Here is a 26,327-nt window from a genome sequence, read left to right as displayed (position 1 = left end):
GACTTTTACGGGATTTGCTGGGATTTCTGTGGGAATTTTTGGGACGTTTTTTGACTTTTATGGGATTTTTTATGGGAATTTTTGGGATTTTTTGTGATTTTTATGGGATTTACTGGGATTTTTATTGGAATTTTTGGGAAGTTTTTTTGGTGACTTTATGGGATTTTTATGGAAATTTTGGGGATTTTTGGGGATTTTTATGAGACCTGCTGGGATTTCATGGGAAATTTTGGGAAGTTTTGTGACTTTTATGGGATTTTTATGGGAATTTAGAGAAGTTTTGTGATTTTATGGGATTTGCTGGGAAATTTAGGGGAATTTTTGGGATTTTTTGTGACTTTTATGGGATTTTCTGGGATTTTTTGGAAATTTTTGGGAAGTTTTGTGACTTTATGGGAATTTTATGGAATTTTTGGGATTTTTTTGTGACTTTTATGGGATTTGCTGGGATTTCTATGGGAATTTTTTGAAGTTTTGGGATTTCATTGGAATTTTGGGAAGTTTTATGACTTTTATGGGATTTCATGGGAATTTTTGGGATTTTTTTGTGACTTTTATGGGATTTACTGGGATTTCATGGAATTTTTAGAAGTTTTGTGACTTTATGGGATTTCATGGGAATTCTTGGGATTTTTTGGTGACTTTATGGGATTTCCTGGGAATTTCACTGAAATTTTTGGGAAGTTTTGTGACTTTTATGACATTTTAATGGAATTTTTTGGCGCCTTTTATGGGATTTGCTGGGATTTTAATGGGATTTTTTGGCAACTTTTGGCCTTTGCCACGATTTGCTGGCACTTTTTGGGATTTTGATGGGATTTTTTTTGGGATTTCGTGGACATAATCCCAAGAAAGAACTCACTCATCATCCTGTGCTGCCTGAGCACCTTGATGAAGTCGAAGGTGTTGAAGCCCAGCAGCAGCACCAGCTGGTTCTCACATTCCCGGTCGTCACTGGCAGTCTGGGGGGAAAAAACAGGGAATTTTCACCCCCAGGGAATGCAGATCCCAAATTCCCACGGGATGGAGGCGGGGGAAGGAGAGGAAAACAAAGCTGGAAGCTACAAAATGAGCCTGGAGGCCAAAAAAAGGGAGCGAAAATTCCCATTTTTCCCCAAAAACATGGGAATCAGGAGGGGAAAAACCCATGGAGGTGCAAAAATAATCCCAAAAATTCCCATTTTTCCCAAAAATTGTGGAAATCAGGAGGGGGAAAACCCATGGAGATGCCTCCAGGAGGGAAAAAATCAAAAAAATTCCCATTTTTTCCCAAAAACATGGGAATCAGGAGGGGGAAAACCCATGGAGGGGCAAGAACAATCCCAAAAATTCCCATTTTTCCACAAAAATAAGGGAATGAGAAGGGGAAAAAACCCATGGAGGTGCAAAAATAATCCCAAAAATTCCCATTTTTCCACAAAAACATGGGAATCAGAAGGGGAAAAACCCATGGAGGTGCAAGAACAATCCCAAAAATTCCCATTTTTCCACAAAATTGTGGAAATCAGGAGGGGAAAAACCCATGGAGGTGCAAAAACAATCCCAAAAATTCCCATTTTTCCCCAAGAATGTGGGAATCAGGAGGGGAGAAACCCACAGAGGTGCAAAAACAATCCCAAAAATTCCCATTTTTCCACAAAAAATTGTGGAAATCAGGAGGGGAAAAACGCATGCAGGTGCAAAAACAATCCCAAAAATTCCCATTTTTCCACAAAAACGTGGAAATCAGGAGGGGAAAACCCACGGAGGTGCAAAAACAATCCCAAAAATTCCCATTTTTCCAGAAATCAAGCAGGAAAACACCCCACGGCCGACGATTTCCAAGGAAAAACCGCCCCAAAACCCCATAAAAACACAAAGAATGAGTTTTGACCCCAATTCCCATTTTTTGAGGGACAATTCTCCCAGATCCCAAGGATTTGGAGGCCACAGACCTTGAGGATCTCCAGGACCTCGTCGGCCTTTTTTTGGGAGACGATGGCGTCGTCGTAGAAGCGGCTGAGCTGGCGCTGCAGCCAGAAGGCGTCGATGTCCCGGGGGTGCAGATCCTTCTTCTTGGAGCTCATCAGCTCCCCCGAGGCCACCAGCTGGAAAATGCCGAGAATTCCCATCAAAATCCCAAAAAAATCCCAAAAAAATCCATCAAAATTCCAAAAAAATCCCAAAAATCCCATTAAAATCCCATTATTGCCAAGGTTTTGATGTCCCATGGGTGGCAGGTTCTTCTTCTTGGAGCTCATCAGCTCCCCCGAGGCCACCAGCTGGAAAATCACAAGAATTCCCATCAAAATCCCAAAAAAAATCCCAAAAAATCCATCAAAATCCCAAAAAAAATCCCAAAAAAATCCCATTATTCCCAAGGTTTTGATGTCCCATGGGTGGCAGGTTCTTCTTCTTGGAGCTCATCAGCTCCCCCGAGGCCACCAGCTGGAAAATGCTGAGAATTCCCATCAAAATCCCAAAAAATCCCATCAAAATCCAAAAAAAATCCCAAAAATCCCATTAAAATCCCATTATTCCCAAGGTTTTGATGTCCCATGGGTGGCAGGTTCTTCTTCTTGGAGCTCATCAGCTCCCCCGAGGCCACCAGCTGGAAAATGCCGAGAATTCCCATCAAAATCCAAAAAAAATCCCAAAAAATCCATCAAAATGCCAAAAAATCCCATTAAAATCCCAAAAAATCCCATTAAAATCCCAAAAAAATCCCATAAAAATCCCATCAAAATCAAAATCCCATCAAAATCCAAATCCCAATAAAAATCCAAAACAATCTCATAACTTTTTTTAAATCCCGTTAAAATGCAAACAAAAAAAATCCCATTAAAAAAAGAAAATATCCCAAAAAAATCCCATACAAATAAAAAAAATCCCATAAAAGTCCAAAAAACCCCATAAAAATCCCATGAAAAAAATAAATCCTGTTAAAATAAAAATAAAATTTAAATACCCATAAAAACCCCACAAAAATCCTCATTAAAACGCAATGAAAATCCCCATAAAAATCCCATAATAATTTTTTAATAAATCTCAATAAAAAATTAAAAAAACCCCACAAAAATCCTCATTAAATCTCCATGGAAATCCCCATAAAAATCCTATAACAATTTTTTAATAAATCTCATTAAAATTTTAAAAAAACACAAAAATATGCATTAAATCTCCATGGTAATCCCCATAAAAACCAAAAAATCCCATCAAAATCCCATCAAAATCCCATCAAAATCAAAATCCCATCAAATCCAAATCCCAATAAAAATCCAAAACAATCTCATAATTTTTTTTTAAATCCCGTTAAAATGCAAACAAAAAAAATCCCATTATAAAAAGAAAATATCCCCAAAAATTCCCATACAAATAAAAAAAATCCCATAAAAGTCCAAAAAACCCCATAAAAATCCCATGAAAAAAATAAATCCTGTTAAAATAAAAATAAAATTTAAATACCCATAAAAACCCCACAAAAATCCTCATTAAAACGCAATGAAAATCCCCATAAAAATCCCATAATAATTTTTTAATAAATCTCAATAAAAAATTAAAAAACCCCCACAAAAATCCTCATTAAATCTCCATGGAAATCCCCATAAAAATCCGATAACAATTTTTTAATAAATCTCATTAAAATTTTAAAAAAAACACAAAAATATGCATTAAATCTCCATGGTAATCCCCATAAAAACCAAAAAATCCCATAAAAATCCCATAAAAATCCCATAAAAATCCCATCAAAATCAAAATCCCATCAAAATCAAAATCCCAATAAAAATCCCAAACAATCTCATAATTTTTTTTTAAATCCCGTTAAAATGCAAACAAAAAAAATCCCATTAAAAAAAGAAAATATCCCAAAAAAATCCCATACAAATAAAAAAAATCCCATAAAAGTCCAAAAAAACCCCATAAAAATCCCATGAAAAAAATAAATCCTGTTAAAATAAAAATAAAATTTAAATACCCATAAAAACCCCACAAAAATCCTCATTAAAACGCAATGAAAATCCCCATAAAAATCCCATAATAATTTTTTAATAAATCTCAATAAAAAATTAAAAAAAACCCACAAAAATCCTCATTAAATCTCCATGGAAATCCCCATAAAAATCCTATAACAATTTTTTAATAAATCTCATTAAAATTTTAAAAAAGCACAAAAATATGCATTAAATCTCCATGGTAATCCCCATAAAAACCAAAAAATCCCATAAAAATCAAAATCCCATAAAAATCAAAATCCCAATAAAAATCCAACACGATCTCATAATTTTTTTTAAATCCCGTTAAAATGTAATAAAAAAATCCCATTAAAAAAAAATCCCCAAAAATTCCCATACAAATAAAAAAAATCCCATAAAAATCCAAAAAACTCCGTAAAAATCCCATGAAAAAAATAAATCCCATTAAAATAAAAATAAAACCAAAAAACCCCATAAAAACCCCACAAAAATCCTCATTAAATCTCCATGGAAATCCCCATAAAAATCCGATAACAATTTTTTAATAAATCTCATTAAAATTTTTAAAAAACACAAAAATATGCATTAAATCTCCATGGTAATCCCCATAAAAACCAAAAAATCCCATAAAAATCAAAATCCCATAAAAATCAAAATCCCAATAAAAATCCAACACGATCTCATAATTTTTTTTAAATCCCGTTAAAATGTAATAAAAAAATCCCATTAAAAAAAAATCCCCAAAAATTCCCATACAAATAAAAAAAATCCCATAAAAATCCAAAAAACTCCGTAAAAATCCCATGAAAAAAATAAATCCCATTAAAATAAAAATAAAACCAAAAAAACCCATAAAAACCCCACAAAAATCCTCATTAAATCTCCATGGAAATCCCCATAAAAATCCGATAACAATTTTTTAATAAATCTCATTAAAATTTTTAAAAAACACAAAAATATGCATTAAATCTCCATGGTAATCCCCATAAAAACCAAAAAATCCCATAAAAATCCCATAAAAATCCCATCAAAATCCCATCAAAATCAAAATCCCATCAAAATCAAAATCCCAATAAAAATCCCAATCTCATAATTTTTTTTTAAATCCCGTTAAAATGCAAACAAAAAAAATCCCATAAAAAAAAGAAAAAATCCCAAAAAAATCCCATACAAATAAAAAAAATCCCATAAAAGTCCAAAAAACCCCATAAAAATCCCATGAAAAAAATAAATCCTGTTAAAATAAAAATAAAATTTAAATACCCATAAAAACCCCACAAAAATCCTCATTAAAACGCAATGAAAATCCCCATAAAAATCCCATAATAATTTTTTAATAAATCTCAATAAAAAATTACAAAACCCCCACAAAAATCCTCATTAAATCTCCATGGAAATCCCCATAAAAATCCGATAACAATTTTTTAATAAATCTCATTAAAATTTAAAAAAAACACAAAAATATGCATTAAATCTCCATGGTAATCCCCATAAAAACCAAAAAATCCCATAAAAATCCCATAAAAATCCCATAAAAATCCCATAAAAATCAAAATCCCATCAAAATCCAAATCCCAATAAAAATCCCAAACAATCTCATAATTTTTTTTTAAATCCCGTTAAAATGCAAACAAAAAAAATCCCATTAAAAAAAGAAAAAATCCCCAAAAAACCCATAAATATAAAAAAAAAAAAAATCCCCATAAAAATCACAAAATGAATCCCATTAAAATGAAATTCAAATTAATTCAATGAAATAATAATAAGTTAATTCAAATGTAATTCAATTTCAACCCCCAGGAGAGCCCGCCCCCGAGCCGCCCTCACGGCGCCCCCGAGCCGCCCTCAGGGCGCCCTCACGTTGGCCGAGAGCGTGCAGCGAACGACGGCCTCGTCCCCCTCCAGGTCATCGTCAGACGCCTCGTCCCGGACCTCGCCGTAGATGTCCTCATCGCCCTCCTGTGAGTAAAACCCGATTTTACCTTTTCTCCCCTCAAAATTCCCTTGCTGACCCTTTTTTCCCCTCAAAAATCCCTTTTTTGCCCCGCAAAAATCACAATTTTTACCCCTCTCTTCCCTCAGAGATTCCATTTTTACCACTCTTTTCCCTCAATAATCCCATTTTTACCAGTCTTTTCCCTCAAAAATCCCATTTTTACCCCTCTTTTCCCCTCAGAAATCCCATTTTTACCCCTCTTTTCCCCTCAGAAATCCCATTTTTACCCCTCTTTTCCCCTCAGAAATCCCATTTTTACCCCCTTTTCCCAACAAAAATCCCATTTTTGCCCCGCAAAAATCCCAATTTTTACCCCTCTTTTCCCTCAGAGATTCCATTTTTACTCCTCTTTTCCCTCAAAAATCACATTTTTACTCCTCTTTTCGCTCAGAAATCCCCTTTTCCATCCAAAATCCCATTTTTTCTCTTTTCCCTCAAAAATCCCATTTTTACCTCTCTTTTCCCTCAGAAATCCCATTTTTACCCCTTTTTCCCAACAAAAACCCCTTTTTTGCCCTGCAAAAATCCCATTTATAACCCTTTTTTCCCTCAGAGATTCCATTTTTACCCCTCTTTTCGCTCCAGAATCCCTTCTTCCAATAAAAATCCCATTTTTAGCTCTCTTTTCCCTCAGAGATTCCATTTTTACCCCTATTTTCCCTCAGAAATTCCATTCTTACTCCTCTTTTCCCTCAGAAATTCTATTCTTACTCCTCTTTTCCCTCCGAAATCCCACTTATATCTCTCTTTTCCCCTCAAAAATCCCATTTTTACCACTCTTTTCCCTCAAAAATCCCTTTTTTGCCCTGCAAAAATCACAATTTTTACCCCTCTTTTCCCTCAGAGATTCCATTTTCATTCCTCTTTTCGCTCAGAAATCCCCTTTTCCATCCAAAATCCAATTTTTACCTTTCTTTTCCCTCCGAAATCCCGTTTTTACTCCTCTTTTCCCTCAGAAATCCCATTCTTACACACCTTTTCCCTCAAAAATCCCTTTTTGGTCCAATTCCCCTCCAAAATCCCACTTATAACCCTCTTTTCCCTCAAAAATCCATTTTTTACCCCTCTTTTCCCTCAGAAATCCCCTTTTCCATCCAAAATCCCATTTTTACCTCTCTTTTCCCTCAGAAATCCCATTTTTACCCCCTTTTCCCTCAGAAATTCCATTTTTACCTTAAAAATCCCATTTTCCCACTCAAAATCCCAATTTTTACCCCTCTTTTCCCCTCAGAAATCCCATTTTTACCCCTCTTTTCCCCTCAGAAATCCCATTTTTACCCCCTTTTCCCAACAAAAATCCCGTTTTTGCCCCGCAAAAATCCCAATTTTTACCCCTCTTTTCCCTCAGAGATTCCATTTTTACTCCTCTTTTCCCTCAAAAATCCCATTTTTACCCCTTTTCCCTCAGAAATCCCATTTTTACTCCTCTTTTCGCTCAGAAATCCCCTTTTCCATCCAAAATCCCATTTTTTCTCTTTTCCCTCAAAAATCCCATTTTTACCTCTCTTTTCCCTCAAAAATCACATTTTTACCCCTTTTTCCCAACAAAAACCCCGTTTTTGCCCCGCAAAAATCCCGTTTATAACCCTTTTTCCCCTCAGAGATTCCATTTTTACCCCTCTTTTCGCTCCAGAATCCCTTCTTCCAATAAAAATCCCATTTTTAGCTCTCTTTTCCCTCAGAGATTCCATTTTTACCCCTATTTTCCCTCAGAAATTCCATTCTTACTCCTCTTTTCCCTCAGAAATTCTATTCTTACTCCTCTTTTCCCTCCAAAATCCCACTTATATCTCTCTTTTCCCCTCAAAAATCCCATTTTTACCCCTTTTTCCCTCAAAAATCCCTTTTTTGCCCCGCAAAAATCACAATTTTTACCCCTCTTTTCCCTCAGAGATTCCATTTTCATTCCTCTTTTCGCTCAGAAATCCCCTTTTCCATCCAAAATCCAATTTTTACCTTTCTTTTCCCTCCGAAATCCCGTTTTTACTCCTCTTTTCCCTCAGAAATCCCATTCTTACACACCTTTTCCCTCAAAAATCCCTTTTTGGTCCCTTTTTCCCTCCAAAATCCCACTTATAACCCTCTTTTCCCTCAAAAATCCATTTTTTACCCCTCTTTTCCCTCAGAAATCCCCTTTTCCATCCAAAATCCCATTTTTACCTCTCTTTTCCCTCAGAAATCCCATTTTTACCCCATTTTCCCTTAAAAATCCCATTTTCCCACTCAAAATCCCAATTTTTACCCCTCTTTTCCCTCAGAGATTCCATTTTTACTCCTCTTTTCCCTCAAAAATCCCATTTTTACCCCTCTTTTCCCTCAGAAATCCCATTTTTACTCCTCTTTTCACTCAGAAATCCCCTTTTCCATCCAAAATCCCATTTTTTCTCTTTTCCCTCAAAAATCCCATTTTTACCTCTCTTTTCCCTCAAAAATCCCATTTTTACCCCTTTTTCCCAACAAAAACCCCTTTTTTGCCCCGCAAAAATCCCATTTATAACCCTTTTTTCCCTCAGAGATTCCATTTTTACCCCTCTTTTCGCTCCAGAATCCCTTCTTCCGTCAAAAATCCCATTTTTAGCTCTCTTTTCCCTCAGAGATTACCCCTATTTTCCCTCAAAAATCCCATTTTTTCCCTCAAAAATCCCTTTTTGATCCCACTATTCCCTCCAAAATCCCATTTTTATCCCTCTTTTGCCTCCAAAATCCCATTTTTTCCCTCCAAAATCCCATTTTTAGCCCTCTTTTCTCGGATTGAGGAAAATGGGATAAAGGGAAATGGGAAAAAGGAAAATGGGATTTAGGGAAATGGAAATGGGATTAAAGGAAATGGGATTAAGGACTGTGGGATCAAGGAAAATGGGATTTAGGGAAATGGGATCAGTGGGGTCCAGGAGGGAAATGGGATTTAGGAAAATGGGATCAATGGGGAAGCAGGAGGGCAATGGGATCAAGGAAAATGGGATTTAGGAAAATGGGATCAGTGAGGTCCAGGGAGGGAAATGGGATCAAGGAAAATGGGATCAGTGGGGAAGCAGGAGGGAAATGGGATCAGGGAAAATGGGATCAGTGGTGTCCAAGGAGGGAAATGGGATCAGGGCAAATGGGATTGAGGAAAATGGGATCAGTGGTGTCCAAGGAGGGAAATGGGATCAGGGCAAATGGGATTTAGGGAAATGGGATCAGTGGAGTCCACGGAGGGAAATGGGATCAGTGGAGTCCAGGGAGGGAAATGGGATCAGGGAAAATGGGATCAGTGGTGTCCAAGGAGGGAAATGGGATTTAGGAAAATGGGATTTTCGAAAATGGGATCAGTGGGGAAGCAGGAGGGAAATGGGAACAAGGAAAATGGGATTTAGGAACATGGGATCAATGGGGTCCAAGGCAGGAAATGGGACCAGGGCAAATGGGATTTAGGAAAATGGGATCAGTGGAGTCCAGGGAGGGAAATGGGATCAGGGCAAATGGGATCAAGGAAAATGTGATCAATGGGGTCCAAGGGAGGAAATGGGATCAAGGAAAATGGGATTTAGGGAAATGGGATCAGTGGGGGCCAAGGCAGGAAATGGGATCAGGGAAATGGGATTTAGGGAAATGGGATCAGTGGGGTCCAGGAGGGCAATGGGATCAGGGAAATGGGATTTAGGGAAATGGGATCAATGGGGTCCAAGGAGGGAAATGGGATCAGGGAAATGGGACCAGTGGGGTCCAGGAGGGCAATGGGATCAGGGAAATGGGATTTAGGGAAATGGGACCAGTGGGGAAGCAGGAGGGCAATGGGATCAGGGAAATGGGATTTAGGGAAATGGGACCAGTGGGGTCCAAGGCAGGAAATGGGATCAGGGCAAATGGGATCAGTGGGGTCCAGGAGGGCAATGGGATCAGGGAAATGGGATCAGGGAAATGGGACCAGTGGGGTCCAGGAGGGCAATGGGATCAGGGAAATGGGATCAGGGAAATGGGACCAGTGGGGTCCAGGAGGGCAATGGGATCAGGGAAATGGGATCAGTGGGGTCCAGGAGGGCAATGGGATCAGGGAAATGGGATCAGTGGGGTCCAGGAGGGCAATGGGATCAGGGCAAAGGGCCGGGCCGACCCCCCAGCTCTCGTTCCCACCTCCTCGTCGGACTCGAACTGCACGTTGACCCCGTAGGTCTCGTCGATGTTGTCATCTGCAGGGAACAGGGCACGGAATTGCTGGGAATTCCCGGGAATTCCGCACGGAATTCACCCGGAATTTACCCAGGATTCATCCGGAATTCACCCGGAAAATCCCCCAAAAAAGCCCCCAAAAATCCCAAATAAGGTGGAAAAATGCTTGAAAAAGCTAATGAAAAAAATCAGGAAAAATCACAAAAAAATGCCCCCCCCCCACCAAAAAAAATAAGTAAAATCTATACATATAAATAATATTTTAAAAGTGGAAAAAAGTGCTCCGTAAAAATCTCTAAAAATTGCAATAAAGTCCCAAAGAAATCCCTAAAAAAAGCCCAAAAAAATTCCCAAAAAAATCCCTAAGAAATCACCAAAAATTTTTAAAAATGCCTCCAAAAATTCTCCAAAAAATGAAATTAAATTGTGAAAAAAATGCAAAAAAATCGCAAAAAAAATTGCAAAAAAATCCCTAAAAAATCCCAAAAAATTTCAAAAAAAACCCAAAAAATCCCCAAAAAATGCCCAAAAATGCCCAAAAAATCAAAAATCAAATAAAATCATATACATATAAACAATATTTTAAAAATTAAAAAAATTCCTCCAAAAAAATCTCCAAAAATCACGAAAAAACCACAAAAAAAGCGAAAAAATTATGAAATAATTGCAAAAAAAATAGCGAAAAAATTGTGAAAAAATTGCAAAAAAATCCCAAAAAATCCCCAAAAAATCAAAAATCAAATAAATCATATACGTTTAAAGAATATTTTAAAAATTAAAAAAATTCCTCCAAAAAATCTCCAAAAATCACAAAAAAATTGCAAAAAAATTACGAAAAAATTGCGAAAAACATACTAAATAATTGCAAAAAAATTGCAAAAAAATTGCAAAACAATTGTGAAAAAATGCCCAAAAAATGCCCAAAAAATCAAAAATCAAATAAAATCATATACATTTAAACAATATTTTAAAAATTAAAAAAATTCCTCCAAAAAATCTCCAAAAATCACAAAAAAATTGCAAAAAAATTATGAAAAAATTGCGAAAAACATACGAAATAATTGCAAAAAATTGCAAAAAAATTGTGAAAAAATACCCAAAAAATGCCCAAAAAATCCAAAATCAAATAAATCATATACATTTAAACAAGATTTTAAAAATTAAAAAAATTCCTCTAAAAATCTCCAAAAATCACAAAAAAATCATGAAAAAGTCGTGAAAAAAATACGAAATAATTGCGAAAAAAATACGAAATAATTGCAAAAAAAAAGCGAAAAAATTGTGAAAAAATTGCGAAAAAATCCCTAAAAAATTCCCCAAAATTCCCCAAACTTCCCCACATTCCCCGGACTGTCCTACCCATGTTCTGGATGTCCTTGTCCCCGCCGTAGTCGGTGATCTTCTTGCCCAGGTTGACCAGGACGTGGTAGCGCGTGTCGTCGGTGGGGCCCAGCAGCAGCTCCACCTCCTTGCGCCGCTCCTTGTCGCGCAGCTTCTCGTTCTTCAGCACGGCCAGCACCTCGTCGGCTGCTCCGCACAGGATGTCCCGGGGCTGGGGACGGGACAATGCTCAGCTAGGAGCAGCCTGGAGCCACCGGGGATGCTGGAAAATGTCCCAGCTCGTGGTGGGACCAGATGGGCTTTGGTGGCCCTCAAAGCCAAACCATTCCACGGTTCCATGAGATCTGGGTGGGATTTTGGGAAGGAACTTTGGGAGAGGAGCTGGGATGGATTTCCCAGAGCAGCTGAGATCCCTGGAAGTGTCCAAGGCCAGGCTGGATCCACCTTATCCAGTGGAAAATGTCCCAGCTCGTGGTGGGACCAGATGGGCTTTAAGGTTCCTTCCAACCCAAACCGTTCCATGGTTCCATGAGGAGATCTGGGTGGGGTTTGGGGAAGGAATTTTGGGTGAGGAGCTGGGATGGAATTCCCAAAGGAGCTGAGATCTCTGGAAGTGTCCAAGACCAGCTTGGATCCACCTTATCCTGTTGAAAACGTCCCAGCTCGTGGTGGGACCAGATGAACTTTGAGGTTCCTTCCAACCCAAACCATTCCATGGTTCCATGAGGAGATCTGGGTGGGATTTTGGGAGAGGAGCTGGGATGGAATTCCCAGAGCAGCTTCCAGGAATCCCTGGAAGTGTCCAAGACCAGCTTGGAGCCACCGGGGATGGTGGAAAATGTCCCAGCTCGTGGTGGGACCAGATGGGCTTTGGTGGCCCTCAAACCCAAACCATTCCGTGGTTCCATGAGGAGATCTGGGTGGGATTTGGGGAAGGAATTTTGGCTGAGGGATGGATTTCCCAAAGGAGCTGAGATCCCTGGAAGCGATGGATTTCCCAAAGGAGCTGAGATCCCTGGAAGCATCCAAGACCATCCCAATCCAACAAGAAACATCTCAACCCGTGGTAGAACTTCACAACTTCTGAACTCCCACCCAACCCAACCCATCCCTCATCTCCCATGGGACACCAAGGCTTGGATTCCCAAATCCCAAAATCCCAAACCATTCCACGGTTCCACGAGGAGATCTGGGTGGGATTTTGGGAGAGGAGCTGGGATGGAATTCCCAGAGCAGCTTCCAGGGATCCCTGGAAGTGTCCAAGACCAGCTTGGAGCCACCGGGGATGGTGGAAAATGTCCCAGCTCGTGGTGGGACCAGATGGGCTTTGGTGACCCTCAAAGCCAAACCATTCCATGGTTCCATGAGGAGATCTGGGTGGGATTTTGGGAAGGGATTTAACATTTGAGAGGTTGGGATGGAATTCCCAAAGGACCTGAGATCCCTGGAAGTGTCCAAGACCAAGTTGGAGCCACGTTATCCAGTGGAAAATGTCCCTGCCCATGGTGGGACCAGATGAGCTTTGGTGGCCCTCAAAGCCAAACCGTTCCATGGTTCCATGAGGAGATCTGGGTGGGATTTTGGGAAGGGATTTAACTTTTGAGAGGTTGGGATGGAATTCCCAGAGCAGCTGGGATCCCTGGAAGTGTCCAAGACCATCCCAATCCAACAAGAAACATCTCAAGCCGTGGTAGAACTTCACAACTTCTGAACTCCCTCCCAACCCAACCCATCCCTCATCTCCCATGGGACACCAAGGCTTGGATTCCCAAATCCCAAAATCCCAAACCATTCCACGGTTCCATCTGGAGATCTGGGTGGGATTTTGGGAGAGGAGCTGGGATGGAATTCCCAGAGCAGCTTCCAGGAATCCCTGGAAGTGTCCAAGACCAGCTTGGAGCCACCGGGGATGGTGGAAAATGTCCCAGCTCGTGGTGGGACCAGATGGGCTTTGGTGGCCCTCAAAGCCAAACCGTTCCATGGTTCCATGAGGAGATCTGGGTGGGATTTGGGGAAGGAATTTTGGGTGAGGAGCTGGGATGGAATTCCCAAAGGAGCTGAGATCTCTGGAAGTGTCCAAGACCAGCTTGGATCCACCTTATCCTGTTGAAAACGTCCCAGCTCGTGGTGGGACCAGATGAACTTTGAGGTTCCTTCCAACCCAAACCATTCCATGGTTCCATGAGGAGATCTGGGTGGGATTTTGGGAGAGGAGCTGGGATGGAATTCCCAGAGCAGCTTCCAGGAATCCCTGGAAGTGTCCAAGACCAGCTGGGAGCCACCGGGGATGCTGGAAAATGTCCCAGCTCGTGGTGGGACCAGATGGGCTTGAAGGTTCCTTCCAACCCAAACCGTTCCATGGTTCCATGAGGAGATCTGGGTGGGATTTGGGGAAGGAATTTTGACTGAGGGACTGGGATGGAATTCCCAAATGAGCTGAGATTTCTGGAAGTGTCCAAGACCAGCTTGGATCCACCTTATCCTGTTGAAAACGTCCCAGCTCGTGGTGGGACCAGATGAACTTTGAGGTTCCTTCCAACCCAAACCACTCCGTGGTTCCATGAGGAGATCTGGGTGGGATTTTGGGAAGGAACTTTGGGAGAGGAGCTGGGATGGAATTCCCAGAGCAGCTTCCAGGGATCCCTGGAAGTGTCCAAGACCAAGTTGGAGCCACGTTATCCAGTGGAAAATGTCCCTGCCCATGGTGGGACCAGATGAGCTTTGGTGGCCCTCAAACCCAAACCGTTCCATGGTTCCATGAGGAGATCTGGGTGGGATTTTGGGAGAGGAGCTGGGATGGAATTCCCAAAGGACCTGAGATCCCTGGAAGCATCCAAGACCATCCCAATCCAACAAGAAACATCTCAACCCGTGGTAGAACTTCACAACTTCTGAACTCCCACCCAACCCAACCCATCCCTCATCTCCCATGGGACACCAAGGCTTGGATTCCCAAATCCCAAAATCCCAAACCATTCCACAGTTCCACGAGGAGATCTGGGTGGGATTTTGGGTGAGGAGCTGGGATGGAATTCCCAGAGCAGCTTCCAGGGATCCCTGGAAGTGTCCCAGACCAGCTTGGAGCCACCGGGGATGGTGGAAAATGTCCCTGCCCATGGTGGGACCAGATGGGCTTTGGTGGCCCTCAAACCCAAACAGTTCCATGGTTCCATGAGGAGATCTGGGTGGGATTTTGGGAAGGAATTTAACTTTTGAGAGGTTGGGATGGAATTCCCAAAGGACCTGAGATCCCTGGAAGTGTCCAAGACCAAGTTGGAGCCACGTTATCCAGTGGAAAATGTCCCTGCCCATGGTGGGACCAGATGGGCTTTGGTGGCCCTCAAACCCAAACCGTTCCATGGTTCCATGAGGAGATCTGGGTGGGATTCCCCAGAGAGAGGAGAGGAGCTGGGATGGAATTCCCAAAGGAGCAGAGATCCCTGGAAGTGTCCAAGACCATCCCAATCCAACAAGAAACATCTCAACCCATGGTAGAACTTCACAACTTCTGAACTCCCACCCAACCCAACCCATCCCTCATCTCCCATGGGACACCAAGGCTTGGATTCCCAAATCCCAAAATCCCAAACCATTCCACGGTTCCATGAGGAGATCTGGGTGGGATTTTGGGAGAGGAGCTGGGATGGAATTCCCAGAGCAGCTTCCAGGGATCCCTGGAAGTGTCCAAGACCAGCTTGGAGCCACCTTATCCCATTGAAAATGTCCCAGCTTGTGGTGGGATCAGATCTGCTTTGGTGGCCCTCAAACCCAAACCATTCCGTGGTTCCATGAGGAGATCTGGGTGGGATTTTGGGAAGGAATTTTGGCTGAGGGATGGAATTCCCAAAGGAGCAGAGATCCCTGGAAGCATCCAAGACCATCCCAATCCAACAAGAAACATCTCAAGCCGTGGTAGAACTTCACAACTTCTGAACTCCCACCCAACCCAACCCATCCCTCATCTCCCATGGGACACCAAGGCTTGGATTCCCAAATCCCAAACCCCCAATCCCGAGGCGACCCCCGAGCTGACCTGGTCGCCCAGGGCGGCCTGGATGAAGCTGAGCAGGACCTCGTAGGTCTCCCGCGTCTCCTTGGTCTTGGGTTTGTAGATGATGCCCACCATCTCGTCGATGCCCTCCGAGAGCAGCGTGTAGCCCTTCATCTTGTTGATGTCGTGCCTGTCCTCGTCCCTCTTCCTCCTCCTGGGAAAAAAATGGGGAAAATTGGGAATTGGAGACTCGAAAAGTGGGTTTTTCTAGAGAAAAAATTGATTTATTTTCAGTTTTTGGATGATTTTGGTGGCTCCAAGATGGGTTGGTTTGAGGTTTTGAGTTTAAAAATTGATTTTTTTTCAGTTTTTGTGATCATTTTGGTATCTCCAAGATGGGTTGGTTTGGGGGTTTGGGTTTAAAAATTGATTTATTTTCATTTTTTAGGTGATTTTGGTATCTCCAAGATGGGTTGGTTTGAGGTTTTGGGTTTAAAAATTGATTTATTTTGATTTTTTGGATGATTTTGGTGGCTCCAAGATGGGTTGGTTTGAGGTTTTGAGTTTAAAAATTGATTTTTTTTCAGTTTTTGTGATCATTTTGGTATCTCCAAGATGGGTTGGTTTGGGGTTTTGGGTTTAAAATTTGATTTATTTTCATTTTTTTGGGATCATTTTGGTGGCTCCAAAATAATGGAGGTGGGTGAGATTGGGGTTTTGGGTTTAAAAATTGATTTATTTTCATTTTTTGGATGATTTTGGTGGCTCCAAGATGGGTTGGTTTGGGATTTGGAGTTTAAAAATTGATTTATTTTCATTTTTTGGATGATTTTGGTGGCTCCAAGATGGGTTGGTTTGGGATTTTGGGGTTTCCACCTCCAAAATTCCCTCATGGCTCAAATCCTCCTTTTTCCAGAGTAAAAAAATGAGAAAAATTTGATTTATTTTCATTTTTTGGGATCATTTTGGCATCTCAAAGATGGGTTGGTTTGGGGTTTTAGGTTTAAAAATTGATTTATTTTCATTTTTTTGGGATCATTTTGGTATCTCCAAGATGGGTTGGTTTGAGCTTTTGGGTTTAAAAATTGATTTATTCTCATTTTTGGGATCATTTTGGTATCTCCAAGATGGGTTGGTTTGAGGTTTTGAGTTTAAAAATTGATTTTTTTTCAGTTTTTGTGATCGTTTTGGTGGCTCCAAGATGGGTTGGTTTGGGGTTTTGAGTTTAAAAATTGATTTATTTTCATTTTTTTGGGATCATTTTGGTGGCTCCAAAATAATGGAGGTGGGTGAGATTGGGATTTTGAGTTTAAAAATTGATTTATTTTCATTTTTTGGATGATTTTGGTATCTCCAAGATGGGTTGGTTTGAGGTTTTGGGTTTAAAAATTGATTTATTTTCATTTTTGGGATCATTTTGGCATCTCCAAGATGGGTGGGTTTGGGATTTTGAGTTTAAAAATTGATTTATTTTCATTTTTTGGATGATTTTGGTATCTCCAAGATGGGTTTGTTTGGGGTTTTGGGTTTAAAAATTGATTTATTTTCATTTTTTGGATCATTTTGGTGGCTCCAAAATAATGGAGGTGGGTGAGATTGGGATTTTGAGTTTAAAAATTGATTTATTTTCATTTTTTGGGATCATTTTGGTATCTCCAAGATGGGTAGGTTTGAGGTTTTGAGTTTAAAAATTGATTTATTTTCATTTTTGGGACCATTTTGGTATCTCCAAGATGGGTTGGTTTGGGGGTTTGGGTTTTCCACTCCAAATATTTCCAAAAATGTTGAGTTGGAGAAAGGAAAGCTCCAAGAAAAGCAGATTTTTTGGGATATTTAGGCCCAAAAAAAGCAGCTTTTCTGGGAAATTAAACAGCAAGAAAAGCAGATTTTTTTTTTGATATTTAATACCAGGAAAATCAGATTTTTTGGGATATTCAGCATCAAGTAAAACAGATTTTTTTGGAAATTAAACACCTGGAAAAGCAGATTTTTTGGGATATTCAACAGCAAGAAAAAACAGATTTTTGGGGATATTCAGCACCAAGAAAAACAGATTTTGTGGAAAATTAAACACCAGGAAAAGCAGTTTTTTTGGGATATTCAACACCAAGAAAAACACATTTTTTGGGATATTTGGCACCAGGAAAAGCAGATTTTTTGGGAAATTAGGAAGCAGGAAAAGCAGGTTTTCTGGGAAATTAAACACCAGGAAAAGCAGCTTTTTTGGGATATTTAGTACCAAGAAAAACAGATTTTTTGGGAAATTTAGCACCAGAAAAAGCAGATTTTTTTGGATACTCAGCAGCAAGAAAAAACAGATTTTTTGGGATATTTAGCACCAGGAAAAGCAGTTTTTTTGGGATATTTAGCACTAAAAAAAGCAGTTTTTCTGGGAAATTAACACCAGGAAAAGCAGGTTTTTTGGGATATTTGGCACCAAGAAAAACAGATTTTGTGGGAAATTTGGCACCAAGAAAAGCAGATTTTTTGGGATATTTGGGACCAAGAAAAGCAGTTTTTGGGATATTTAGCACCAAGAAAAAGAGATTTTTTGGTACATTTGGCACCAGGAAAAGCAGATTTTTTGGGATATTTAGCACTAAAAAAAGCAGTTTTTCTGGGAAATTAAACACCAGGAAAAGCAGTTTTTTTGGGATATCTAGTACCAAAAAAAAGCAGCTTTTCTGGGAAATTAAAGACCAGGAAAAGCAGATTTTTTGGGATATTCAGCACCAAGAAAAACAGATTTTCTGGGAAATTAAAGACCAGGAAAATCAGCTTTTTTGGGATATTCAACACCAAGAAAAAAACAGATTTTTTGGGATATTCAGCACCAAGAAAAACAGGGTTTTTTTTATATTTGGCACCAAGAAAAATCGTTTTTTTGGAAATTAAACACCAAGAAAAGCAGTTTTTTTGGGAAATTAGGAAGCAGGAAAAGCAGATTTTTTGGGATATTCAGCACCAAGAAAAACAGATTTTTTGGGACATTTGGCACCAGAAAAAGCAGATTTTTTGGGAAATTAGGAAGCAGGAAAAGCAGGTTTTCTGGGAAATTAAACACCAGGAAAAGCAGCTTTTTTGGGATATTCAGCACCAAGAAAAACAGATTTTGTGGGATATTAAACACCAGGAAAAGCAGATTTTTTTGGGATATTCAGCACCAAGAAAAACAGATTTTGTGGGAAATTTGGCACCAGGAAAAGCAGCTTTTTTGGGATATTCTGCACCAAGAAAAGCAGTTTTTTTTTGATATTTACCACCAAGAAAAACAGCTTTTCTGGGATATTCAGCATCAAGAAAAGCAGATTTTTTGGGATATTCAGCATCAAGAAAAACAGATTTTTTTGGAAATTAAACACCAAGAAAATCAGCTATTTTGGGATATTCAACACCAAGAAAAAACAGATTTTTTTGGATATTCAGCACCAAGAAAAACAGATTTTGTGGGACATTAAACACCAGGAAAAGCAGATTTGTTTGGGATATTAGGAAGCAGGAAAAGCAGGTTTTTTGGGAAATTTAGCACCAAGAAAAGCAGCTTTTTTGGGATATTTAGCACCAAGAAAAGCAGTTTTTCTGGGAAATTAAACAGCAAGAAAAGCAGCTTTTTTGGGATATTTAGTACCAAGAAAAGCAGTTTTTCTGGGAAATTAAACACCAGGAAAAGCAGATTTTTTGGGATATTCAGCACCAAGAAAAACAGGGGTTTTTTTATATTCAACACCAAGAAAAACAGATTTTTTGCTAAATTAAACACCAAGAAAAGCCCCTTTTTTTTTTTTTTTGATATCTATCACCCAAAAAAAAAAAAAAAATGTAAAAAGCCAATTTTTTGGCAAATCCACCCCCAGAAAAATCCCCTTTCCCCAACCCCCAACGTCCCAGGGAAGAACCCCCCAGGCGCCGGCCGTTATCCCCGATCCCGGGCTGCGAATCCCGGTCCGGGATTTCCCCGCTCACTTGGCTCGTCTCTCCTCCTGCATTTGGGGTTTGGTTCTCTGCGCCTTGTCCCCCATGCGCGTCCCCTCCAGCTTCCCCACCAGGGACAGCACCTCGCCCGTGGGCTCGTCGCGGCGCGTGCGGTCGATCAGCGAGCGGTCGGCCTGCAGCACCAGGTTGGAGTTCTGGAGGGGGGAAAATGGGGAAAAATGGGGAAAAATGGGGTTAAATTGGGGTAAAAATGGGTTAAAATGGGTTAAAATGGGGTTAAATGGGGTTACATGGGGTTTAAAATGGGATTAAATGGGATTCCCCATTGGATCAGTGAGAGGTCGGCCTGCAGCACCAGGTTGGAGTTCTGGAGGGGGGAAAATGGGGGAAAATGGGGTTAAAATGGGGTAAAAATGGGTTAAAATGGGATTAAATGGGGTTAAAGCGGGATTAAATTGGGTTAAAATGGGATGAAATCGGGGTTAAATGGGATTCCCCATTGGATCAGCGAGCGGTCGGCCTGCAGCACCAGGTTGGAGTTCTGGAGGGGGAAAAATGGGGAAAATTGGGTTAAAATGGGATTAAATGGGGGCAAATGGGGGTTAAATTGGGTTAAAATGGGTTAAAATGGGTTTAAATGGGGACAAATGAGGTTAAAATGGGGATAAATGGGATTAAATTGGGTTAAAATGGGGTAAAAATGGGTTAAAATGGGTTAAAATGGGGACAAATGGGGATAAAATGGGGTTAAAATGGGGATAAATGGGATTAAATTGGGTTAAAATGGGGTAAAAATGGGTTAAAATGGGGACAAATGGGGTTAAAATGGGATTAAATTGGGTTCAAATGGATCCAATTCAATTGGATCAGGGAACGGTCGGCTTGCAGCACCAGGTTGGAGTTCTGGAGGAGGGGGAAAAATGGGGAAAATTTGGGTTAAATTTGGATTAAAAAGGGTTTAAATGGGGTTACACAGGGTATAAAATGGGATTAAAATGGGTTAAATGGGGTTAAAATGGGGTAAAAATGGGGTTAAATTAGGGTTAAATGGGGTTAAATTAGGCTTAAAATGGAGTTAAATGGGGTTAAAATGGGATTAAAATGGGATTAAATTGGGTTAACATGGGATTAAATGGGATTAAATTGGGTAAAAATGGAGTTAAATGGGTTAAAATGGAGTTAAATGGGGTTAAAATGGGATTTGAGTGAGATTAAATGGGGTTAAATGGAACTAAAATGGGGTTAAATTGGGCTAAAACGGGGTTAAATGGGGATAAATTGGGTTTAAAATGGAATTAAATGGGATTAAATTGGGATTTGGGGTGGTGGGAATGGGGTTGGGGGGAGATTGGGGTTTGGAGAAGGCCAAAGGGTCCCAAACTGGGACTGGGGATCCCAAACTGGGACTGGGGATCCCAAACTGGGACTGAGAGATCCCAAACTGGGACTGAGAGATCCCAAACTGGGACTGAGAGATCCCAAACTGGGACTGGGGATCCCAAACTGGGACTGTGAGTTCCCAAACTGGGACTGGGGATCCCAAACTGGGACTGGGGATCCCAAACTGGGACTGGGGATCCCAAACTGGGGATGGGAATCCCAAACTGGGACTGGGGAGCCCAAACTGGGATTGTGAGATCCCAAACTGGGACTGGGGATCCCAAACTGGGACTGAGAGATCCCAAACTGGGACTGGGGAATCCCAAACTGGGACTGGGGATCCCAAACTGGGACTGAGAGATCCCAAACTGGGACTGGGGATCCCAAATTGGGACTGAGAGATCCCAAACTGGGACTGAGAGATCCCAAACTGGGACTGGGGATCCCAAACTGGGACTGGGGATCCCAAACTGGGACTGGGGAGCCCAAACTGGGACTGGGGAGCCCAAACTGGGACTGGGGATCCCAAACTGGGACTGAGAGATCCCAAACTGGGACTGAGAGATCCCAAACTGGGACTGGGGATCCCAAACTGGGACTGGGATCCCAAACTGGGACTGAGAGATCCCAAACTGGGACTGGGGATCCCAAACTGGGACTGGGGATCCCAAACTGGGACTGGGGATCCCAAACTGGGACTGGGGAGCCCAAACTGGGACTGGGGAGCCCAAACTGGGACTGGGGATCTCAAACTGGGACTGAGAGATCCCAAACTGGGACTGAGAGATCCCAAACTGGGACTGGGGATTCCAAACTGGGACTGGGGATCCCAAACTGGGACTGGGGATCCCAAACTGGGACTGGGGATCCCAAACTGGGACTGAGAGATCCCAAACTGGGACTGAGAGATCCCAAACTGGGACTGGGGATCCCAAACTGGGACTGAGAGATCCCAAACTGGGACTGAGAGATCCCAAACTGGGACTGGGGATCCCAAACTGGGACTGGGGATCCCAAACTGGGACTGGGGATCCCAAACTGGGACTGAGAGATCCCAAACTGGGACTGGGGATCCCAAACTGGGATTGAGAGATCCCAAACTGGGACTGGGGATCCCAAACTGGGACTGAGAGATCCCAAACTGGGACTGGGGATCCCAAACTGGGACTGAGAGATCCCAAACTGGGGATGGGGATCCCAAACTGGGACTGAGAGATCCCAAACTGGGACTGGGGAGCCCAAACTGGGACTGGGGATCTCAAACTGGGGATGGGAATCCCAAACTGGGACTGGGGAGCCCAAACTGGGACTGGGGATCCCAAACTGGGACTGGGGATCCCAAACTGGGACTGGGGATCCCAAACTGGGACTGAGAGATCCCAAACTGGGACTGAGAGATCCCAAACTGGGACTGAGAGATCCCAAACTGGGACTGGGGATCCCAAACTGGGACTGAGAGATCCCAAACTGGGTCTGGGGATCCCAAACTGGGACTGGGGATCTCAAACTGGGACTGGGGATCCCAAACTGGGACTGAGAGATCCCAAACTGGGACTGGGGAGCCCAAACTGGGACTGGGGATCCCAAACTGGGACTGGGGAGCCCAAACTGGGACTGGGGATCTCAAACTGGGACTGAGAGATCCCAAACTGGGACTGAGAGATCCCAAACTGGGACTGGGGATTCCAAACTGGGACTGGGGATCCCAAACTGGGACTGGGGATCCCAAACTGGGACTGAGAGATCCCAAACTGGGACTGGGGAGCCCAAACTGGGACTGGGGATCCCAAACTGGGACTGAGAGATCCCAAACTGGGACTGAGAGATCCCAAACTGGGACTGGGGATCCCAAACTGGGACTGAGAGTTCCCAAACTGGGCCTGGGGATCCCAAACTGGGACTGGGATCCCAAACTGGGACTGAGAGATCCCAAACTGGGACTGGGATCCCAAACTGGGACTGGGGATCCCAAACTGGGACTGGGGATCCCAAACTGGGACTGGGGATCCCAAACTGGGACTGAGAGATCCCAAACTGGGACTGAGAGATCCCAAACTGGGACTGGGGATCCCAAACTGGGACTGAGAGATCCCAAACTGGGACTGAGAGATCCCAAACTGGGACTGAGAGATCCCAAACTGGGACTGGGGATCCCAAACTGGGACTGGGGATCCCAAACTGGGACTGAGAGATCCCAAACTGGGACTGGGGATCCCAAACTGGGACTGAGAGATCCCAAACTGGGACTGGGGATCCCAAACTGGGACTGAGAGATCCCAAACTGGGACTGGGGATGGGCTCACGGTACCGGGATGAGCTCACGGTACCGGGACGGGGTTCGGGGAACCGGGCGCGCACTCACCGCTTTGTACTCATACTGCAGGCTACGGGCGGTCACGTCCGCCATGGCTGCACCGGGAACGGGGCCCGGGACGGGGCCGGGACCAGGAGCGGGGCCGGGAACCGGAGCGGGGCCGGGAACCGGAGCGGGGCCTGACGAGGCCGCGCCGCCGCCGCCGCACCGGAAGCTCCCTCAGCAGAACTTCCGGGTTAGGCGAAACACGCCTGAGCCCGCGAGATCGAGGCTCCGCCCATACCTCGTTCTAATTGGTTGCTACCCTCTAAATCCCGCCCAGCACGCCGGGAGCTGCCTGTGATTGGTCAGGCCGCCAGCCCGCCACGTTTTGATTGACGTTTGTGCTCCTGAGGGCGGCGGGGCGGGGCACAGGGCGGGGTCAGCGCGAAGTTCGCCGCTTCCTATTGGTGGATTAAGTGAAAACCACGCCCTCTGGTCAGACCACGCCCCTTTCCGGTGAGGGCACACGTGGTGCCCACAGGGGGACCAGGCACCCCCGAATTGTCCCCAAGGTCCTCCCGTGCCCCAAGGGGGCACTGAGGGCTACCAGGGCACTGTGGGCATTGCGGGGGTCCCTGGGCATTGAGGGGCTCTGGGTATCGAGGGGATTCTGGGCATCGAGGGGGCACCCGGGTCTTTGGGGGTCCCTGGGCATTGGGGGGTCCCTGGGCATTGAGGGGTTCCTGGGTATCGAGGGGATTCTGGGCATCGAGGGGGCACCCGGGTCCTTGGGGGTCCCTGGGCATCGGGAGGTTCCCTGGGCATTGGGGGGTCCCTGGGCACTGAGGGGTCCCTGGGCATTTTGGGGTCCATGGGCATCGAGGGGTCCCTGGGCACTGTGGGGTACCCGGGAATCGAGGGGTCTCTGGGCATTTGGGGTGATCCCTGGGCATTTTGGGGTCCCTGGGCACTGTGGGGTACCCAGGAATCAAGAGGGTCCCTGGGCATTTGGGGTCCATGGGCATTTTGGTGTCCCTGAGCACTGAGGGGTACCCAGGAATCAAGAGGGTCCCTGGGCATTTGGGGTGATCCCTGGGCATTTTGGGGTCCCCGAGTGCCCCCCCAGGGTTGTGTCCCCAGGCATTTTGGGGTGCCAGGGGTGCCAGGGGACGCGGGCAGCACCTCCCTGTCCCCGCTGCCACCCCTGCGCTGGCTTTGGGGCCGCAGCTCGGTGCCCGCTGCGGTGCCCTCGTTATCTCGGCCCCGTTAATTAGCGGAGCGCGGCGCCAGCGCCTGGAGAGGTGCCCGGCGGCCGTGCCAGCTCGGCCGTGTCCCAGCGGGGATGGCACCGCGTGGCACTTGTCCTGTCCCCGGAGGTGACACGGCCGTGCTGCCACACCTGGTGCCCACCTGGGCTTGGTCCTCATCCTCTCCAGGAGGGGAGACTGGACACCGGGATGGCACCAAGGGTGGCACTGGGGTGGCACCGGGATGGCACCGAGGGTGGCACAGAGGGTGGCACTGGCGATGGTACTGGGATGACAATGATGGTGGCACCAGGATGGCACCAAGGGGGGCACTGGGATGGCAATGGGATGGCACCGAGGGTGGCACAGAGGGTGGCACTGGCGATGGTACTGGGATGACAATGATGGTGGCACCAGGATGGCACCGAGGGTGGCACTGGGATGACAATGATTGTGGCACTGGGGTGGCACCGGGATGGCACTGAGGGTGGCACAGAGGGTGGCACTGGCGATGGTACTGGGATGACAATGATGGTGGCACTGGTATGGCACCGAGGGTGGCACTGGGATGACAATGATTGTGGCACTGGGGTGGCACCGGGATGGCACTGAGGGTGGCACAGAGGGTGGCACTGGGGATGGCACTGGGATGACAATGATGGTGGCACTGAGATGGCACTGGGAATGACACTGGGGATGGCACTGGGATGGCAACAATGGTGGCACCAAGGGTAGCACTGGGATCACACTGAGGATGGCACAGGAATGGCAATGATGGTGGCACAGAGGGTGGCACTGGGATGGCAACAATGGTGGCACTGGGGTGGCACTGAGGGTGGCATTGGGATGGCAAGAATGGTGGCACTGAGGGTGGCAGTGGGATTGCACTGAGATGGTGCAGGGATGGCACTGGGAGTGGCACTGGGGATGGCACTGGGATGTCACCAATGGTGGCACCAAGGGTGGCACTGGGATCACACTGAGGATGGCAACAATGGTGGCACCAAGGGTGGCACTGGGATAGCACTGGGATGGCAATGATGGTGGCACTGGGATGGCACCAATGGTGGCACTGGGGATGGCACTGGGGATGGCACTGGGAGTGGCACCAATGGTGGCACTGGGGATGGCACTGGGATGGCACTGAGGGTGGCACTGGGATGGGACTGGGATGGCACCGATGGTGGCATCAGGGGTGGCACTGGGGATGGCACTGAGGGTGGCACTGGGATGGGACTGGGAATGGCACCAGGATGGGACTGGGATGGCACCAGAGTGGCACTGGGGGTGGCACTGGGATGGCACCAGGGACCCCAAAAGAACTGAACTGGGCTGAGCTGAGCCAAGCTGGGATAGGCCAAGCCTGCTTAAGCTGGGCTGAACTGAGCCAAACTGGGGTGGGTAGAACCAGGCTGAGCCGAGCTGAGCCAGGCCAGTAAAGCCAGGCTGGGCTGAGCCGGGTTAAACCAAGCTGGGCTGAGCCAGGCTGGGTTCAGCTGAGCCCGGTTAAGGTGGCCTGAACTGGGCTGAGCCCAACCGGGACACTCCAAACTGGGCTGAGCCTGGTGGAGCCGAGCCTGGCCAGTGGGGCTGAACTGGGCTGAGCCCAACTGGGACACCCTGAACTGGGCTGAGCCAAGCTGGTCTGAGCCGAGCCTGGCCAGTGGGGCTGAACTGGGCTGAGCCCAACCGGGACACTCCAAACTGGGCTGAGCCTGGTGGAGCCGAGCCTGGCCAGTGGGGCTGAACTGGGCTGAGCCCAACTGGGACACCCTGAACTGGGCTGAGCCAAGCTGGTCTGAGCCGAGCCTGGCCAGTGGGGCTGAACTGGGCTGAGCCCAACTGGGACACCCTGAACTGGGCTGAGCCAAGCTGGTCTGAGCCGAGCCTGGCCAGTGGGGCTGAACTGGGCTGACCGGTTCTGGATCTGACCCAAACCGAGCCGAGCTGCGCTAGGCTGAGCCTAATTGAGCCAACTGGTCCCAGTAAGACCCGACTGGTTCTGAGCCGAGCGGTTCCGAGTGGACCGGGGTCCGATTCG

At 44.7% G+C, this 26,327-nt stretch overlaps 1 protein-coding gene across 1 annotated transcript in view; it reads right to left on the bottom strand.

Moving 5' to 3' along the window:
* The window catches only part of SNRNP200 (small nuclear ribonucleoprotein U5 subunit 200), a 59,527-nt gene extending 36,313 nt beyond the window's left edge, over positions 1-23,214 (bottom strand). The window contains exons 1-8 of the mRNA XM_054000487.1: positions 23,106-23,214; positions 19,394-19,557; positions 15,473-15,644; positions 11,458-11,650; positions 10,063-10,118; positions 5,814-5,912; positions 1,935-2,087; positions 863-962 (exon numbers count right to left, since the gene is read on the bottom strand). Coding sequence (XP_053856462.1) covers positions 863-962; positions 1,935-2,087; positions 5,814-5,912; positions 10,063-10,118; positions 11,458-11,650; positions 15,473-15,644; positions 19,394-19,557; positions 23,106-23,150 — 982 coding nt within the window. The 5' untranslated portion in view covers positions 23,151-23,214. The remainder of the gene's footprint in view (positions 1-862; positions 963-1,934; positions 2,088-5,813; positions 5,913-10,062; positions 10,119-11,457; positions 11,651-15,472; positions 15,645-19,393; positions 19,558-23,105) is intronic.
* Between the last annotated feature and the right edge of the window lie 3,113 nt (positions 23,215-26,327).

The sequence above is a fragment of the Vidua macroura genome, chromosome 28 (genome assembly GCF_024509145.1).
Source record: "Vidua macroura isolate BioBank_ID:100142 chromosome 28, ASM2450914v1, whole genome shotgun sequence".
In the NCBI taxonomy this organism is placed as follows: Eukaryota; Metazoa; Chordata; class Aves; order Passeriformes; family Viduidae; genus Vidua; species Vidua macroura.
The sequence above is the reverse complement of the archived record's forward strand: the minus strand, read 5'-3'. Positions and strand labels throughout refer to the sequence as shown.